Raw genomic sequence first — 20,066 nt, forward strand, 5'->3', positions numbered from 1 at the left:
TCAGCCGTATCAAAAATCACAAAAACACCTCTGTGTTAGTGTAGTACCAGCAAAGTCTCAACTGAAGAAGTGGATCCTTTTTTTTATTGTACCCCCAACACCCCCAACTGTTTCTTTGTATTTCTCTCTCATTTCTCAGCCCTGTGATCTTGCACACTCCCTCAAGTCTTTCATATGGACATAATCACATATATGGAGATCTGACCCTTCAAGTCGACCACCGGCCCCTGCAATAATAAAACAGCCTGGGTCTGTGGTGGATTTACACTTGGTTTTAAAGAAACAGAAAAACACAAGACATCAGTTTTGATCAAATGTCAGTGTGTGTGGAGATCAGAGCTCTCCACACACACTGCTGCACCGCATGTGTAAGACGAGACATGTTGGTTTGTTTTACAAAAAGCTGATCTTCACCACATGGAATCTGATATGTATAAAACACTGACTGCACAAGAATCACCAGGTAATATATACACATTCTTTTGTTTCTCAGATCAATGTCAACACTCTCAGACTTTCATTTAAAGTTTTCTTACCGAAAATCTGCTACAAATCATGAACCTGACCTCAGCTATGGTTGGGCTGTAGCAGGAAATTCCAAACGCTCCTTTTCACAGGCCTGAGGGATGATTTCTGTCGTTCAAAACATGCAGTGTCTCTGTTTCTCTAATGAAGTTGGACCCCAATGCCCAAAATGGATTTGCGAACATCAAGCTGACACTTGTGTTATTGTAACCTAATATCCCTGCAATGTTGTCATCTTCTCTTATTTAGATTTTTTTTAGCAGTTTTCATCATAAGAGTTGGAAAAAAGGAGACTCAAAGTCAAAAAATTATAACCCGTTAAACCCAGTAAGTCATTCATACAAGCCTTAGGTCTATATGGTAAATGGTATTGGTTTTGTGTTGCTTTTCCAGTCTTGATGACCATTCAAAGCTGCTTTAGTTTCCATTCACCCATTCTTTCATAAATGTTTTCTTTCACTCATACGCTGCCGTCACAACCTTCGAACCCACAACCTTTGAGTTGAAAGACGACTCGCTTTCCCACTGAGCCACCGTAGCCTATGCTTAAGTTGTTAACAATAAAGGAACGTATTTTTGTCATGATCTGTTATGTTAGTGAAGTGTCTTGTTTTGTTTTACCTTCATGTGCCATGTCTTGTCATCCTGTTTTATTTTTGTCATCACTCGGCCCTGTCTCTGTTAGTGATGGGATCGGCAGTTCATTTGAGTGTACTGAATCACTAGAATCCGTTCATTAAAATGATTTGTTCAAAAGATTCGTTCACCGAACCATTCAGTGCTTAGCAGGAGCCCAGTGCCCTGCTATGTGACTCACCTCCTCCCTGAGTGCAGTAAATTTGCGCCGCGGTTCATAGAGTGAGTGACAGCAGAGAATGAATCTCGTTCGCGCTGTCACTCACTCACGCACTTTGGCTGGTGTCGTTTACCGAAGATTCACGAGTGAGTGACGGCGTCGGCGGACGACTTCACGAGTGATTCACAGAACGCGTCCGCCACGATCGCTGCTGAGCTCAACTGAACTAAGAAAGGAACAAATCAGTTCATGAAGTGATCGCAGTCAGTTCGTACACTCAAATGATTCGTGCTTTCGAACGAATCCCTCATGACCGACACAACACTAGTCTCTGTTTCAGTTTCCTGTCTGCCCCGCCCTCTTCCTCGTTTGTGTGCACCTGATCCCTGACTGTGTCTCCCACACCTGCATGCAATCACTCCCCAATCAACCACTGCTTATATTCCCCCTCTGTGTCTTGTCTCGTTGCCTGTTCGTTGTAGTTCTTTGCTCACATTCCAGCGTTATCTTTCATAGTCACAGTCATAGTTATGTATCGAACCTTGCTTGCCTTTTTGCCTCACGTTTTTGTACCTCTGCTGGATCTGATTGACCTCCCGTGTACCGAACCTTTGTCTGGTTATAAACTCTGATTATTGATTGAAACGTGTGTTCTGAGTCCTGCATTTGAGTCCTTTGTCCTGCCTAGCCCAAGTGCTTGACAATTTTTCGCTGTATGAATGTTGCTGAAACGTCAAAAGGACAGATCACAAGACACTGAAACTCTAGTTTATTTTTTATTTTGCATTTACAAAATTGTCAGGTAATAAAAAAGTAGTTGATATACACCATAAAAAGATTTTAAAAAACATTGTGTTCACCACAAAAACAAACAAACAAACAAAAGGGAATTACAATATATATATATATCTATATATAGATATATATATTAAAGAATAAAGGCACATGTTGCTCCCTTTGAGACCATAACTGTTAAAAGTTAAAAGTTGATCAATGTGGTTGATAGTTTTGATTGGTTTGACACTCATTTGTGTGTATGTATCTACAGTGGCACAGTTGCAAGCACACGGACACAAAAAAACATTACAAGCAGACAGAAAGTTACATGTTCAAGTCATTTATCTGACATACACACACACACACTGCTCTCTTCACTGAGTAGAAAATGAACCCCTTTTAAAACTTTTCACAGCAATACAAAAAGAGATTGTATCAAGTTTTACATATTCTAAATACAATAAATGAAAAAAAAAAAGAGGCCAGAGAAAAGTCACTATTAGGCACATATTTTTTTTCATATACATAAATATTTCAAAGGTGTATGCTTCCTAACAACACAGAAAAATCACATTTTAACAGTGTAATGTTGGATGTGGATTGTTTGTTTCTGGATGTCATATTTTAAGCAATTTTTAAAGAGGAGATACAATATGCCACACAACAATTTGTGACAAATAAATCAAAACTATATAAATATGGCACTAAGTGAGCAACTCATCTCGACAAAGTGGATTCTGTAGATAAACTGCAAGTGTATGGAAAGAGAATGTCTTGTGTTCTGGAACGTCTAACGAGGCAGTGTTTATTAGAGGAATAATTGAAATGACTCAGTTTAAATGACAATGGATTCCAACAGTGACCGTTTTGAAGCTAAAAAAAGTGGAATACACTGCTGGCTGTATATGTGTTTCACACACAAATACAAAACACATTAGGGAATATTTAAGTAAAAGCCATTACCCCAAAAACACCACCAATACATTTTGATATTAGTGTTCAACAATTGCACATGCAGAATACATAAAGACAGAAACATAGGTATATTACCCACCTTTCTCAGAATGTCTGACACTTATTGCTGTTTGGAGAGAATGTTGGAGCACCTCTATCTGCTACATGCTGTTGATTTCAATTCTATTTTTTCCTTTCTTTGTTTCAAATTCTTCAAAATAAAAATCATAATAATTGTGATAATACAATAATATAAAGCAATAACTTTAATATGGTGAATTCCATTGTTCATTCAGTGAATGGAGACGTAGCTTTTGCAACAAGTGACCTATCTTCTTTTTTTTAGATCTGATTTTGAATATTACTTCAGCAGCAACAAAACAATCACAAAAGTATGGGCTTACTTGTGATTGGAATGTAATAATCAGTGCAAATGTGTAAAATTATACATTTCTCAGCTTTGGGTCACGTGTATTGACTTCTGTGAATATAATGAATGTATGTTGCTTCATCAAAGATGCCAGAGTAACAGGACTTTAACTCCATGTGCATGTGTGATGCATCTCAGCTGCAAAACTCATCACTGTTCGACATTGTTCTCTTCATCTTTCTCAGTGTTTCTCCTTTCCTCGCTCTGTCTTCCTCCTCGAGGTTAAGTTTGTTTCCCAGGCTGGGCTAACAGGAAGTGAGCACAATGTGTTGCCTCGTGAGAGAGATAACGCGGACAGGAAGAGGCGGGTACAACCCCCCAGATGGACAGGAAGCTGAGTCCACTGTTTGGTTTAGCTGATTAAAGGACGGAGAAGAACGGCGTGAGGGAGATTTGGTGAGGCAAACAAGGAGAAGGATGAAGTGAGGTTTACGGATCAGGCAGCTCCAAGTACACATAATATGTGAACACAACAGGAAAGCATCGAGAGGGCTTCCAGCTATTGTGTTCACTGGTTATCAGATGGCATTCCAAGCAGGCTGGCGTTTTAAGGAAACAAGTTCAAGTCCAAGCAAAACAGAATAAACAGGAGAATAAATAAACTCAATTCTCTAAACTGAAATGAATCGCATTGAAAAAAAATTAATAGGCATTTTTGCATAAATGTCAAGATGATTATCTTAAAACGCAACCATTTTCACAATGACACAATTTTTCTGATTTTGAAGTTGCCAAAACAATAATAACTGTGTCGCAACTGAAGCCATCTTGTATTTTCATCTATACAATAAGCTAAAACGCCACTAATTAAACGTTCTACATGCCTCCTCCCAAAAGTCCAGGAATCGAATGGTGAGATCAGTGTTTGATCCTGATTACATACAACAGAACAATAGACAGCCTTTAAAATGTTAATTAATCGCATGGAACCACAAATGATTTAAATGAAGGATCGTGGTCAGTGATACCCAATAGAAGACATGAAATAATAATTTAGTCGATTTTCAAACAATAAAAAGAATCAGATGTCAACTGTGCATCGATTCATACAAAACAACAACAAAAAAGGATTTATAGTGGTGACTTCAATATGGCTTCAGTGTGTGCTATATTTAAATAACATTATTCCTCTCATCAGTCTTGGTCATTTCCGGATCTATAATGTGTGCTAGTTCACACTTTTAGAAGATAAACCGTCCTCAGCTTGGTCGGACTGATCATCTTTTTTTTTTGTTACTAGAGACTTTATGACTTGGCAGTAGCCAAAAAGGATGAGAGGTTAAAGTTATTCGAGCCACCTCAGAGTCATCACTGCTACCCAACTAGGTGCCTTTGCCACTTGGTGTTTCCTGTGTTGTCTGAATGACTTTTGTTCTAGCACGCCTCTGAGAATTAGGCTTTCATCTCAACAATAACTGTGATGATGAGTCCTGTCAAATCAAGCCTGGGAACATGCTGTAATTCTGTCTCAGCAGCAATAGCAGCCCGGTCATTTCCTTTCGTGTCTGTGTGTCTGTCCATTGTTCTCTTCTTTGAGCAAGAAAATGATTGGGAAAAAGAGACACGACGACTCACACAGAAAATGACTCCTCATTCATATCAGACGGTCGCTTTTTAAAGGTTTCTACGCTGAAAAAAACCAAACGGAAACAATGCTGAATTGTTAGGAACTTTTGAAGTATGTCTGTTGACATGTCATGTCAAAACTTGCAAGAGAAATGTAGATGACTGTATATGTTGAAAGAGAGTGGGTATAAATATATATGTATATATGCATAACAATAACCTGGTACATATCGCAGACTCATCAACAGTGTTGGTTGTTCATCGTCAAACTTTCCTAAGATGATTATTTTTACTGTTATCAAAAACAAAAGAGTGACACCTCGCTGTGATCAAACACGTCAAAGTATAAAATGCAGCTCAAACAATAAAAACCTCAAGTGACGATATTTACAGATCAAATGCTCAACATGAGATCAAAAATAAAAAAATCACCTTGCTCTCAACGTGTTTCTGGCTTTTTCTTTTTCTGAAAATACGTTAAGAAAAAACAACAACAGAGAAAAACAAAAGTTCAAAGAGATTACAGGCAATACATCGCTTTAACGTGCACCATTTTGTATCCCCAGTAGCATGGAAATAAGCAAATGAATGAGTTGATGTACTCTTATCTATGTAAAGTCCAAAGGGTTATAGGTTGACTCAAAAAAGTTTCCCAAATAAACGTTTCATTCTTTAGACATACAATTTTTTTTTTCACCACTGAGAAATGTGTAACATTGGTAGATGCACTCTATATGTAGCTGAATATAAGTGCATCCACAATCAGCTCTTATTGTCTGTGATGGAAAAATCCTCTTGAAAAACTGTGGAGCACTTAGTTGTCACTTACTGTGATGGTATGATGTGTTGATCTAACTAAAAAAATCAAAAAAAATCACTAACATCTTCTTGGTCAACATGCCACTGCAAAAGAAAAAAGTGAGATTTCCAGAAACTTTGATTCCTCTTGATCGCTCTAACAGACTGCTTGAGTCTGGTTACTTAGCATAGAAAAAGTTAGTTGATGTTACAGTAGAAATGAGAGTGCCCTGATTCTGTTTTCAGAAACTGGAAAAGACTTTAGAGAACATGAATGTCCGCACACACCAAGGCTCCTTATCCAGAAACAAAATGGAGAGCATGAAACAAGTGTGCTTTCTGCATTTCTCTCTGTATTCATATGGCTGTTTTGCACATGTGTGTGTTTTGGCATCATGTATGCATGTCGGCAGATGTTGTCCATCAGTACTGATGGTAATAGTCGGGTTCGTCCACTCCGTACAGCTCGGCCAGGGTCCTGAATCTTGGTCCCCAATCATTCAGGAAGTCATAATCCAAGTTTGAACCAGTGGACGAACTACCCAGAGAGCTGAGGCTTCCGGCTAAAGACTCAGGTCCCTCATAGCCGTAGATGTGGAGGGTGTCATAAGGGAAGCCGTCTCTGTCGTGGTCTGCTTCGTCTTTCTTCACCTCTATCATCACGGCCATGTCACCCTTACATGCAGTGGGGTGAGTGGGCTTCTGCACCATGGCATATAAAGAGGGGTGGGGGTGACGATCCGGGTGGCGGAGTAGGGAGCCGTCATTACAGGCTGAGCTTAGGATTGAGACGTCATACCTAAAAGACAGAAGAAGAAGAAATATTAATGTTATATTTTTGTTTATGGTCTCCTCATTTTAGAGTTCTGGGTTATTTGTTTTGTCAATCCCAGCTGACATACGGTGAAAGGCGTGATACACCCGGGAAAGTCCATCACAGGTTCAAATAGAGACAAACAACCATTCACTCTCACTCTGAGTGTCCAATTTGCCTAATCCCCAAATCTACATGTTTTTGGACTGTGGAGGAAAACGGAGAACCCGGAGAAAACCCAAGCACCCATGGGGAGAACTTATAACCTATATCTATCAGTTACATTTTAGAAGATAAAATGGTGGTGGAATAGTGCTCAAATGTATATATCCAATATATGAGTCAAATAAACACAAAATACTTTTCATTTTAAATGAAACAGAGATGATAAAGAGCAATACAAACATCACCAGAGCCATAATTTAGAAGATTTTAATAAAGACAGTTAACACCAATATCACAACTGGTCTCCTACAATATTAACATGTCACTAGAAATTAATTTGTAGCTTCTTTCTGCTGCCTATCTTCACTGCTCTGCAATCTGATGTTGTTTCCCAGTTAAGTCGGCGTGTGCTTTTGAAAGCATACGATGCAGTTAATGTGCATAGTATATCGGATTATAAATGGTTTTGATGCCAGTTAAAAATAGATAGATTCAGATCAGACTAAACTTTAATGATCTGTTGGTAAAGTGGGTCAGCAGATTGAAGGATGCAGAGAAGATGATAAATATTGCAGATGGGGGAAAATCAGTGCAGTATGACTTCTGTAAGGATAAAGTCTACCATATCAAATCAGAACATGGTTCTGAATGAAAATAGACACATTTGTATTATTAGAACTGTATGCAACAAATATTTGGGACTAACGTACCCATTGGTGTCCATCTCGCCTCCTCCCTCCTCATCATATGTGACCAGCTGCTCGTGAATATCCCCGCTGTTCTTTATGTTAGCCAGGGAGTCCTTCTGGTAGCGTTTCCTTATCACAAACAGGATCACTATGACTGTAAAATACAACATAAATGCATATTTAGTGTTTATACACTTCATCAGCATCAGAAACAGGGTGATATGTGGTTGAAATGAGTTGTTTCTTTTACACAAAACATGCAAATTAAAAATGGATGCTCACTGACAGCCAGCGATGCTAATTAAAAACCTTGAGGAAAAGATAAAAGTTGCAGTTTTAAGTAGTTGTGAAGTCTGACCTTGCAACATTAAACAAGATATTCTAGGAAACTCAGGAAGAAGAAGATGAAGAAATGTATATTTATGTATGCATGTCGTATATAAAAGATGTAAAACATAAAACACACTCTGTAGCATGCTTCATCAGAAGGAATTCAAACTAACTGATAAAAAAATCAGGGCAGCCCCAGAAGAACACAAAAACAGACCAACACTTTAAAAACATGAGAGAAAATTAGGCCAGAAAAAGCGGAACAGAATGAGGATGGGGAGGAAATGAGTGCGGTGAGTGGTGCACTAACAAGAAACTAGATAACGGAGCAAGAACTGAGGAGAAAATGAGGGGTTTAAGGTGTGTGAGACGTTCGCCCCGAGCATCGAAACCACAAATGTATCTGCTCAGCCAGAGACAAACACGTGTCGACTCTGCACAAAGAGAGTAACAGGAGGGGAACAGAAGAAACAGGAGGAAATATTCAGTAAATAATGAGGGGGGAAGAGGAAATGGGTATGAGGAAACAAGGTAGAGGGGACAGAGTAAGAGAGGGAAGGAAGGTTGGACCTGGCAGCTGATGAAGAAATAAATAGAAACAAAGCAACATTGAATGAGGAGTGGAGAAAAAACAAAGGAAAGGAGTTTCAGTAAGTCTTGAAAAAAAAAAAAAAAAATAGAAAATGCCCATTCAAATAAAAAACACAACCAGCTGCAGGAATAATGAGATGGGTTCATCCAAAAGTGAAGGAACACAACACTGTGACAAAAGAAGCATGAAGGTCCACAGAGGAAGCAGGGCGAGAGACGGATGTTCTCATCTCACAGACACTTTACTTTGGTGTCAACATCAAGACATGCAGAAACTGTTATTCTCATTAATAGGCCGACAATAAAACCCTCATTATGGTAAAATCAGAGCAGACCATGGGACAGTGAAAGGGAACGTGTGTAGATGTAGAAAGACATTTTGAAGGTTCTGCATTGAGGTGGAAACACACTCCAGATTTGACCTCCAGGACCTTCAACATACAAAAACTGTTGCTGTTATGAAATTCAAATGGGGCACATTTTGAAAATGACAGCACATACAGAAAAATACTCTGGGCAACACCTCGATTTGGATTAGCGCCATATCACTTGCACACATAACGCCCATGAGTTATTCACTGATGACCTCATTTGTGCAGTAAAAGGGGGAAAAGGATGATGACTGCATGCTGAAATGTTAACATCAACATGTTTGATATAGTTCTAGTGGTAACGATGTATAACTCGAATCCAACCACATATTAAGAGCATGATAAAATATAGAAGTAAACCTCATGGTGATATCTAAATGGGGTTCAAACTTTCGTTTTGAAATGTATCTGATGTATTTATGTTTAAGCTTAGTGGATGTGAAAGTGTGTTTGAGACACTAAAGTGTTTTTGCTTATGAGCTACAGGGGGAAGGAATAAGGCCACGACAATAGAAAGGAAGCAGCTAAATAAACAAAGAAAAGAAAAAAAAAAAAAATAAGGAAAGCAAATGACTGACTGAAGGTCAAGTGGAAGACAAAGAAGAAATGAAAGCTGGAGAAATCTAAAAGCGCGACAGATGAGTAGAATAGGAAAAGACAGAGCATACATTAGCTAAAATAATCCTGGAGCTTCGGTCCCATAATGAACCTGTGTCTCTCTCGGCGGATGGGCAGCATTAGCCATGCCTTTTAGTTGAGTGCGAGTGGGACTAATTTAAGTTTACATTGGAAACTAACAGATTAATCTTTTACAACACATGCTCTGCAGTTTAATAAGCTTTGGAGATATCAGACTTAGAGGAGCAAGAAAAGGGAGAGAGAGAAAAAAAAATTCATAGTCCCTTTCTTTGAAGAAAAATGAGTGAGAAAAATGTCTTTTGGTGTGTCAAACCCGACTTCTGGTGAGAAAATGCATCTGTGAATGGGTAGCACGGTAAATTGCTTTGGGCCCTGGCAGATAATGACAAGTGCATTAAATAGTTAATCTGGCCTGTGTTGGGGGTGTTTGATAAGGAGAAAGAGAGACAGAAAGGGGAAGGGAGGGAGGTAGAACGAGAGAGACAGAGACACCCAGAGGGAAAGAGAAAGAGGAAGAGAGAGATGAAGGAGAAAACTGAGGGAAGAAGCAGCGATAGTGAAGGAGTGTATTAATAGTTAATAGGTTGAGTGTTTGGTGGTGTTTGATAAGCAGACGGCACCTAAAGAGCTGATAAACTCTCCTCATTACCACTCCTATTCTTCTGCCACTTTTCCCACAATTCTCCTCTTTGGCGTCACTCTCTTCTTCAACCTCTTTCTGTCTCGCTCTGTCACTCAGCTGGTCTCCTTCCACCTCACTTCTCTGTCTCACTCGCCTCTCGTTTGTTTGTTTTTTTCTTCTGTCACCCCACCTTCCTTTATCTTAAAGTTCTGTCCCTTTGCCTCCTTTGCACTTTTCATCATTCTCACTTAGCCAACTATCTCCAGTGTGCTTCTCATCCAACATGACAAGTGTCTCTTTTCCCCCAGAAACAAAAAAAAAAAAAGGAGCAGGGGGCGAAGGTATCAAAGAGAATATTGAGCTCACATCCGCAGGCATTATTTCCACATCCGCCGCTGCATTATTCATAAAGCCAACAACACCAGGAGCAGAAAAGTACCACACAAAACTCAAATCGTATTTACGGCAAAGCAGGGCAAGAGAATCTGTGTACATATCACAATCAGTCAGTTTACAACTATCTTTGATGTCTTCTTCATGAATTCCCTAAGAGAAACTAAAAGTAGTTTGGTAACTGAGGAAAAAGTTCCAACAATGGATATTCACTGTTTTTCATCTACCTATAAACAGCACATGTTTCTCAAATGCCCACACGACGGTAAAAACTCAAATGAAACTCACACACATCCAAGGTAAGAAGGTTTTTTTTTTCCAAAAAAGACAGGATGTGAACCTGGAAACCCATCTAGTATTCCACTCCTTTAACACAGTCAGACTCAGGAACAATGTGTTAAAACAAATAAATGATTCAGTGGAGATAGATATATGAGCCGTGTCTAAATCCAGGGACATTGTCCACCCGTTAGATCCCTCAGTGTCTGGGTATGAAAGGACACATTTGTTGGCTCCATTTTGAAGGAGTCAAAATCTGGCACTGACAATACCCACAAATCAAAAAAGACAACCAAGTTCTGTTTGAAGACTCGGTCGTGTTATGCAACTTTAAGCTGCTATCTTTAATCCAAATTTAGGATGTCTGGTTTAAATCTTCTTCTTTGTAACTTTTTAAATGTGCAGTTTTTGGCTCAAAATGATGCTGACTCACTTTCACCAGCTCCTAACATATTCCGTGCATGAAATAATCCTCTGAAACACTGGTGTTTTGGTTTTTCGTGTGTTTAAAGCTGCAATGCATTTGACATTTGGAGAATTTTGCTGTTGTTAAATTCTGCCTTTGTTTACCGTTCATGACAGAAACACTCACTCTCACTCATTGTCAGCCGCATTATCCTCCACATGGAATTGATTTAACTTGAAGCCAATCCCAGCTGACAAAGGACAAAAGGCTGGGTACATCCTGGACAGGTCCACCACAGGACCAACATAACAATCCACGCTCACATTCAAACCTACAGTCAATTAGTGTCTAATTAACGTCTGCATGTTTTCGGACCGTGGGAGGAAACTGTTATATGTTACATTTGATCCGGTGACCCTTTTGCTGTGAGCCAACAGTGTTAGTCACTATGTTATGAGAAGTGCTTCCAATAAATCAGGGAGTCTGAAATAAGCAACCAAAAAAGTAAGTAGTATTGTAATTTGAACGTACCCAGTATGGTCAGTATGCAGAGCAGGATGGCGATCAGGGCGTGGACACTCATTGACATCATCTGAGCACTAGCTTTGCACTGAGTGGGAATTCTCCTGGCATCACAGCGGCATGACTGCATCAGATAGACCAAACAATCGATTAATTACTCAATGAAACACTGGCGGAATTGATTAGTCAAGCTGTGTCTTTTAACAATTTGACCGATTTTGAAATTCAACCATGAAATTGGTTTAATATGTCTGCGCTAAAATAATCCCAAAACACTTTAGTGCATCGCGCGCACACACACACAGACCTTGATTGCCAGTGTGGTAATGCTCGCCTGGATGGGTCGTCCTCCATCACTGACCCGCACATTCACAGTGTAATCCTTGGGGTCATCCAGGCTGAACGGGCCCTCCTTCACCATAATGTCTGCTGTGTTATCTGTACAAGGAATACAAATGCATAACCCTCTGGTAAGTGCAACACAAATTTATAGCCCCTCTTGAAAAAAAAATCGGTCTAATTTTTGTGACTCATCACCTGGATTTACTCAAGTGTATTGAATGTTCACCTGCTCAGTCTGTGGTCTATTTATACCCCACCGTGTTCAACAGATAAAACAAAATATGAGCTGTGACAGCAAGAAGAGAGTCATTACTTATGATTATCTGTCAGTCTGCTGCATTTAGGATTTGAATCATTAAGGATTATAGATACTGACAACGGCTTAAATCCTGCAACAGTGGATCAAAGACAGAGAAGTGAAACATGAGGAGCAGCACAGAGTCTCATCTGCAGACCTAAACCAACAATGCCCTCTAAATTAAAAACACTGGCAGGAAGACGTTTCCTTCGGAGACTGTGGGCGGAGCCTTTCTCCACAATATCCCACTGCTGGTGGAATTTTGGAGAACACAATGGCAGGAAAGACCCCACAGATCACTCAAGCCTACTAAGACTTTGTGAAAGCCTCAGACAAAGAAACACTACGTCGGTGGTTTAAGTTCAAATAATAACACAACCTTAACTTATCAGATCTTGACTGCAAATGTCAGTTTTTTTATGAAATGAGGTACAGTATTTTATTTTATCCACACCGAGACTCTTGGCATAATTCTAGAATAAACTCTAGACTCAACCATTCACACTTTTTACCGTGTTCACCTTTAAGCCCAAAATAGTCCTCGTCATTCAACACTTCTAATGCTCGACAAACGTTGGAAAACATTGTGCAACATTTTCAATTCATGCTTTGCTGAAGTGCATGGCATGACATTGTGTCCTCATGTAAGGGTCAATTCAACCAAATATTCATTTAAAATAAATATTTCTTTCAGTTCGACCCAATAAATGATGAGCCCTGATTCTGTCCTTCACTCATCTCTTCCCTATTCTCTGTCTTGTTTGAATTTGAATCTCTCCTTTATTTGTCCTCCTCCCCATATTTTCAATGTTCCTTCCATCCCTCTCTCCTCCCACTTCTCATTAACGCTCTCTCTCTATCTCTGCTTTCTCTCCTCTTCCTCTCACTTGCTTTCATGTAGCCACCCGACCTGAACACCGAGATCTGTCACTTCACTGTGCAAGCCACACTGACTTTGTATGTGTGTGTGTGTGTGTGTGTGTGTGTGTGTGTGTGTGTGTGTGTGGAGCGAGTGAGACGATACATAATTTAAAAACCTTCACTTTGCAGCTCGTGTTGCACAAGCGTGCGTGTGTGTGAGCAGTGTTTGAGTTAAGTGGTGTGAGGTGTTGTCAGATGATTTTTGGAGGCCACACTCCTGAAACACAGGGGAGAACAGAGGTCCACACTGACAACCAGCACTTCTCAAAAAGTTCCTCACCTCATCTGCTCCCCCTTCCTCCATCTTTTCTCCCCCCCCCCCTCACTTTCCCCCATCCTTCCTGCTTCACTTTCTTGTTCTCAACCGTCCTCTTTTCCTTCTTCCTGCCCGATGTTCTGACGTCATCGTTTGTCCTCACTCCTCATTTCCCTCTGCATTCATTGTCTTTCTCTGTCCTTTTCTCCACATTTGTCATTTCATGTCCTGTCATATTTTCTCTTTAGTGTCTGTTTTTCTTGTCCTCCATCTTATTTATTCTCCTCTGTTCTATGGTTGACTCTCTCCTCATCTCTTCATCTTGGTCCTGAACTGTTAGTTTTCAGTTGTTGTAGTTTTTTTTTCATCAGTTTTTTTTCCTCATGTCAGTTCGAGGGCTCTGTAGTTTTCTTCTTAAAAACCCCCCAAAAAATGTGATATAATCTACAAATATATATAGATTATCGATTATTATATATAATTAATCTATTCTATAATCTGTCTTTTTATTTTTATTTTTTTACCTTTTTTTTTAATTTTTTAACTCTTCTTATCATTTTTTATCCTTTTATCTCATTTCTTTATATGCATCATTAATCAGTTTAATATTTATTTTAATTATAGATTATGTGTACAGATTAGGTTTATATGTGCGTATGTATTTTTCTGTAATGTAAAAGCACTTTGTAAACTGTTGTTTTTAAAGGTGCTATACAAATAAAGATATTGTTATTATTATTATTATTATTATTATTATTATTATCCTCTGCTGCCTCTGCTCATAATGTAACTTTGGTATTATCCTTCCCCCTTAATCCTAATCTGCTCATCTTGGCTGCTTTCATCTTTTCTCCCACTTCTCTCTCACCCATCTTTCCCTTAGCTCTCCACCTCCATCCCCTCCATCAACCATTCCTCCTCTCCATCTGCTCCACATGTCAACCCCTCCAGGCACGAGCAGGATGGAAATGGATGAGGCAAGTTCACGTCTTTTCCCCTTCTGTTTATCTTCCTTTCAGTATGTTTCATATTTCACTTAAATTAAATAGTAACCCTTCACTTAAATCTTTCATCTTACTACCTAAGGCTTTAGATTCAGACTTTTAATATTTGACTGTAACAGTTGGTAACACGCTCCCTCAGGCTTTCAGGGTACGTGATGATCAAAAAGGATGAAAAGTTGTTTTACTTGGGCTGTTTTGTGTCCTAAACTGGAGACCTGATGTAACAGAGCACCAACCTTTGACTAAATATCAATGTCTGGATCAAAGAGGATGTCTGTAGTGCATCAGGCTATCATCTACATTACAGTCTGTTTATTTTAACTGACATTTGTAAGTGTACTTGTACAGTATATATGCACATTTTCTTCATTAAAACTGCACCAACGTGTACAACACTTACCCTAACCCATATTTCCACGTGACCAGGGGATGAATCTTAAAAGTAACCTATATGGTATGGTTCCATCATGAATTTGAAATCATTGATTTTAAGTGAAAAAGATCATGTATTGTCATGAAATATCTAGGCAGTGGGGGCCAACACTGTCTAATCTGCCTTTGCAACAGTTTCATAATAAAGCAAAACGTGTTTTAAGTTCCCATAATGATGTAAGAAATCATAGCCTAGTATTTAGTTTCACTGCTGGGTTCCAGATCCATGTACAGTGTTATTTGCAGGACTGTGTGCCTCATGCTTGCTTGCACGAGAACTATCCTGCTGTTGCATGCTCACGCTTTCATCAACACAGTCATTACCCTCTACACAGACAGCCAGACCTTTTTTCAGCTGCAAATGTGCGCTAGTGGCATGAGAGGACATTTCTTTCATGTGTCTGTTACTTGTGAGTCGTCGCATGTGAGAGTGAACTGTGTGTGTGTGTGAGTTAGCGTGCTGCTGTATTTATAAGCAAAACTGTGTCTCGGACTTCTATGTATTAACTTATTGTAATAACATATTAGTCAAAAAATCATTTATTTAATGAATAATATCATGCATATCATTTTAATTGCTTTTCCATGCTCTTTCCCCCATTATATTATTTTAAAAAGCACCCCACTAACTATGTGTGTGTGTGTGTGTGACATGTTTCATAGCCTCCCGTCATCCACAGAGACCACAGAGCCACTTGGTCTCATTACATTCAATATTTTGCTGTTGTGCATTCTCGACAGTACTTACAGTCCCAGACAGGCTCTAAATCCCCCGCCTGCCTGAGAGAGCTGAAGCACGCTTGGAGAAGTTTAAATAATTTCAAATTTCAGCAGCAAAGCGCTGTGCCTCAAAAGGAGTTTCACTTGTTGCATAGCAACAAGTACCGAGGCCAGTGCTTCCTTTGAGCACCATTTAGAGGAACTAGACAGAAAAATAAATTAAAGCTCAGTGCAAAAAATAAAGACTCACTGCCGTAGTCTTTGATGGAGAAGTTGGAGCTTCCACTGTGCAGGTCGAAACTAAAGGAAGCTGGCTGGTCATCTTTATCTGTAGCTCTCAAAGTTCCTATCACCTGAGGAAAGATAAAACAAAATTATAATTACCTTACTGGATTCTCTGCTCGTTTTTTTTATATCCAAAGCAGTTATTTCTTACCGTCTTCGCGGCATCGTTCTCACAGACGAAGATCTCATCCACAACCAGTTCAGGCTTGTTGTCGTTAATGTCGTGAACTATAATGTTAACTTTAACAAAAGACTCCAAACCTATAGAGAGGAGACAGCAGCGCGTGATTAACAGTACGGTGCACGATAATGATGGATCTTAGCTGCAGGGATTTATTTAGCCCTGTAGCACTGAGTTTGCTGACAGTAGCTGCCAACATGAATTTTCACAGCAATCTGACTGGTGAACCAACAGGACAGACATTTGTACTTAAATTTATACGTAAATCTTTCATTATATTCCAGTTTTTACCTACAATACTGCAAGAAAAAAACGTTTTCTAGTCTAGATTTTAAATAATCAAAATATGAATGTCTTGGATCATTTATCTTCCTCAGTGGGCCCTTTGCACTGATCAGTTCATGTAAGTCAGTGTGACATTCAACCAGCATGCACCCTGAAACTAAGGGGGGGGGGGGGGGAGTGGAACTCTGCCATTATCAATTTGACTATTTGCATCAATGATTTTCCTACTGCGACCTGCCAAAATGGCTGCCCATTTCATGTTTCCTCATTGTCACACTGACTTATATGATCTGAACAGACAGAGTCATCTTTAACGTGATCAGTAACACCTGTTTTCCTACGGAAACATTTCTAAAATGTCTGCGGTGACAAAGGATCATGTGATACATCCGACACAGATGTGACACTGATTAACACTAATGATCAGGTGTGTGCAGTGAAGGACAGACTGACAGGGGTTCTATTATGTGAACTGTTTTTTCTTTGGTTGATCTGTTTTGTTTTTTTTTGGCAATATGAAGTCGCTTTTCCATTTATTTTTGCATCGATGATGTTTTCTTTGAAATGTCGTCTTTTGATAAACACGCGGGTCTCTCTCTTGTCTCTTGTGCAGAGATTTTGAGACTATCTTTAGTACAGAACATGTGCTATATATTGAAGACCTTGTCAAGCTCAGGGGACCATTGTGTTCCTTAAACATCATGACAAGCCATTAAAATAGATCTTTGGATTTCATTCATTGCTGCTCTAAAAATACAGAGTTTGGTTTGGAAGCTGCAAGTGAACAAAGAGACCCACTAATGTGATTTTCCTGCTTACTCTCTCCTCCCTGTGTGGGTCGACCAGGTGTTTTGGCTGTGTGTGTTAAATCTATAAAAAAAAAAATCCCTGTTAATGTGTTTCACTCCCGTCTCTCAGTAAAATTCAGAGAAGTGGCTCAGTGAATAACAAGGACACTCTGTGTTTTTTGGCTTTTCTAACTCCCTCCCAAAACACATGGTTTTCATTTTTTTTCCCCGTGTGTAAGCATCTATTGTTTAAAGGAACAGAATTAATAAACCCATGCAATTTGTGTCCGTGTCTTTGTGTTTGACATACCACTTGGCTCCTCCTGTGCCTTAACTTGAAACATGTGTGTTGCCTCCAGCTCCCTGTCCAGTGTCTTTAGGGTGGACAGCTGACCTGTTAAAGGGTTGATACCAATAGGACAGTCTTTGTCTAAGATGGAGTACCTAAAGTGAGAGAGCAAGGAATCAATGTGAGCAATAGAAACTATTATTGTTTATTATAGAGAGCTTGCACAGTGTTGTACCGTATGGTCTTTTTGGCTCTGTCAGGATCTGTGGCAGTGATTACTCCTATGTTTTCCATCCGTTCTTCCATCACATTGAAAGTGTAGATGGGCTTGGAGAAGACTGGTGGCTCGTCTACGTCTAACACCTTGATGTTGACCTGTCAATTTTCATCACAGTTGAACAATGGTTGTGGCTTGTGTGCACATTTGTAATGGTAAAATTGTTTGACATAACCTTGTTTTTTTTTGAACAATATCAATATGGGCTCATGTTCTGCGTGTCTGCCCTCATAATCAGCTGAATCCACAATGGTTTTCCATGTGTCTATGCTTCTCTGCATCATAATAGAAATGTAATAAATCTATTGGTGGAAATGCATTTGGGAGACCGTTAATGTCCTGTGTCAGAATTACCTGGGCTGTGGTGACAGCACTGTTCACGTTGTCGGCAGGAAAAAGCAGGTTTTTTAGGTTTTCTCGGACTTGGACAGTGAAAGTGTAGCTGTTTTTTGTTTCATAGTCCAGAGCCTGGTGAAAGAAAGAACATTGGAAACTCAGCCCACAAGTCATATATAGAGAACTGGTGACGTCGATCACAGATAATCAATTATGACCTCTTGTCACAGAAAAAAAAATGTCATGATTTCGTCCATAGATGAAGCTCAAAGGAATTATAAAGGGAGTTAAGCTAAAAAAAAAAGGATGAAAACCACAAAGAATGGCATCCTTTCTGAAGTCTTTCATTATTTTAGATGCAGTCTGGATACAATATTTCAAAAACACTATATTTCTGAGAGTCTCATTAACATGCACATCATATCCATGCTGTCTAGATCTGATGCAGCTATAAACACATTACTGTCTGAGTTCCTGAACTTCTGTTCTTAAGAAACTGCATCTAAAGAAATCACCCTCCCTCATTATATAGCATATCTGTGAAGCCTGACTTTAAGACTGATTTTAAAGCCAGAATCTCCCACAGATTAAAATTAGATTTCCCATAATAAGATTGATTTTAAAGACTGTGAACACATTGCATTTGCACTTATATGTATTCACACCTCCTCAATCTTCACTCATCTATTGAAGTCAGGTGTAAATGATCAGCTGAAACAACCTGCTAATGCTCACACCATGAATTTAAGAAACCGTATATATTACCGTAGCAGAAAAAACAAATTGAGATTTGCACAGAGTTGTAGATACACACTTTTACGTCAAGAAATATGAAGCAGCATCCAGTGCTCATTTCTGCTGGGATTATCATGTATTTCCTGCTGTATTATATTTATTTTGTATTTCAGTTGTATCTATGAATGGGAAAACCACAGGTACACAGGAATTCTGTTAACTGGATTATTCATGGATTCTCAGTCGCAGAGGGATCAAAGACATGTGCAAACAGCTCAACAAGAATAAGACCTTAACCGCGGAGTGGCCGATACTCGGCTTACTCTGTACATGTAAACACAGCCAGTAGAAAAGATGAGAGGCGCTGTGAGTCGAGCAGAAACAAGATTGGGGTGTGATTTCCAGACCAGCGTGAGTACAAGTTATTATGGAGCTCATTTCATTATAATATACACTCCTCTCTCTCTGATGTCCTTAATACTTGACGTGAAGAGGACACAGCAGCAAACCTGCAATAAACCTACTAGAGCTAATGCAAATATAGAAATCTCTCCTCACCAGGAGGCTCAGGCATTTGAGCTTGACTAAAATACCATAGTATCTTAACTTTAACACACCGACAGTACCTGTTTGAGTAGGAGATTGCCATCTTTGTTTGGACTGAGTTCAATGTTGAACATCCTGTTGTGTTCACTTGGGATAGTGAAGATGGGCTCTTTGTTCTGGATCTGATCTCTGTCCTCTAACTCCAGAGTGCCGATCTTTTCATTTAACTTGTGGTCTTCTGGAACCTGCAGCTCATACACCTCTGCAGAAAGAATCACATGTCACATGTTTAAAGCTATGTGTGATACAGATATTGTAAATATTTAACAGGCATTACATGTTTGTGTATTCCTTTAGCACTCAGTTTCTTACTTCGGGTGAAGGAAGCCATGTTGTCATTGGTGTCTGTAACAGTGATGGTGACAGAGGTGGTGGCCGTGCTGCCGGATGCCATTCCTCTCATGTCCTGAACTTTAACCACCAACGCATACTGACTCTTAGTTTCCCGATCCAGTGTGTTTGTCTTGCAGCTGATCACACCTGCAGAAAAAAAAAGAGAAAGAAAGTCAGACAGATTGTGTTATGTGTGGAGTAAGGTCTGACTCAAGACAAAGACAAGACAAGAATAATGAACCAACCTGTCACCCTGTCGATTTCAAAGGCAGAAACGTCTCCGTATTGGGTCAAAGAATACCTGAGCTCCC

General features: G+C 39.4%; 1 protein-coding gene across 1 annotated transcript in view; it reads right to left on the reverse strand.

Annotated features, from left to right (window-relative positions):
• Window positions 1–2,133: 2,133 nt before the first annotated feature.
• cdh5 (cadherin 5) overlaps window positions 2,134–20,066 on the reverse strand; it is a gene marked incomplete at its 5' end in the record, with an annotated part of 19,813 nt that continues 1,880 nt past the window's right edge. The window contains 12 exons of the mRNA XM_083897994.1: window positions 2,134–6,645; window positions 7,536–7,668; window positions 11,677–11,791; window positions 11,975–12,105; window positions 15,891–15,993; window positions 16,077–16,186; window positions 17,490–17,623; window positions 17,704–17,843; window positions 18,100–18,213; window positions 19,443–19,624; window positions 19,735–19,902; window positions 20,001–20,061. Of these exons, the coding sequence (XP_083754120.1) occupies window positions 6,270–6,645; window positions 7,536–7,668; window positions 11,677–11,791; window positions 11,975–12,105; window positions 15,891–15,993; window positions 16,077–16,186; window positions 17,490–17,623; window positions 17,704–17,843; window positions 18,100–18,213; window positions 19,443–19,624; window positions 19,735–19,902; window positions 20,001–20,061 (1,767 nt within the window). The 3' untranslated portion in view covers window positions 2,134–6,269. The remainder of the gene's footprint in view (window positions 6,646–7,535; window positions 7,669–11,676; window positions 11,792–11,974; window positions 12,106–15,890; window positions 15,994–16,076; window positions 16,187–17,489; window positions 17,624–17,703; window positions 17,844–18,099; window positions 18,214–19,442; window positions 19,625–19,734; window positions 19,903–20,000; window positions 20,062–20,066) is intronic.

The sequence above is a fragment of the Microchirus variegatus genome, assembly GCF_963457635.1.
Source record: "Microchirus variegatus genome assembly, chromosome: 11".
NCBI classification, from domain to species: domain Eukaryota; kingdom Metazoa; phylum Chordata; class Actinopteri; order Pleuronectiformes; family Soleidae; genus Microchirus; species Microchirus variegatus.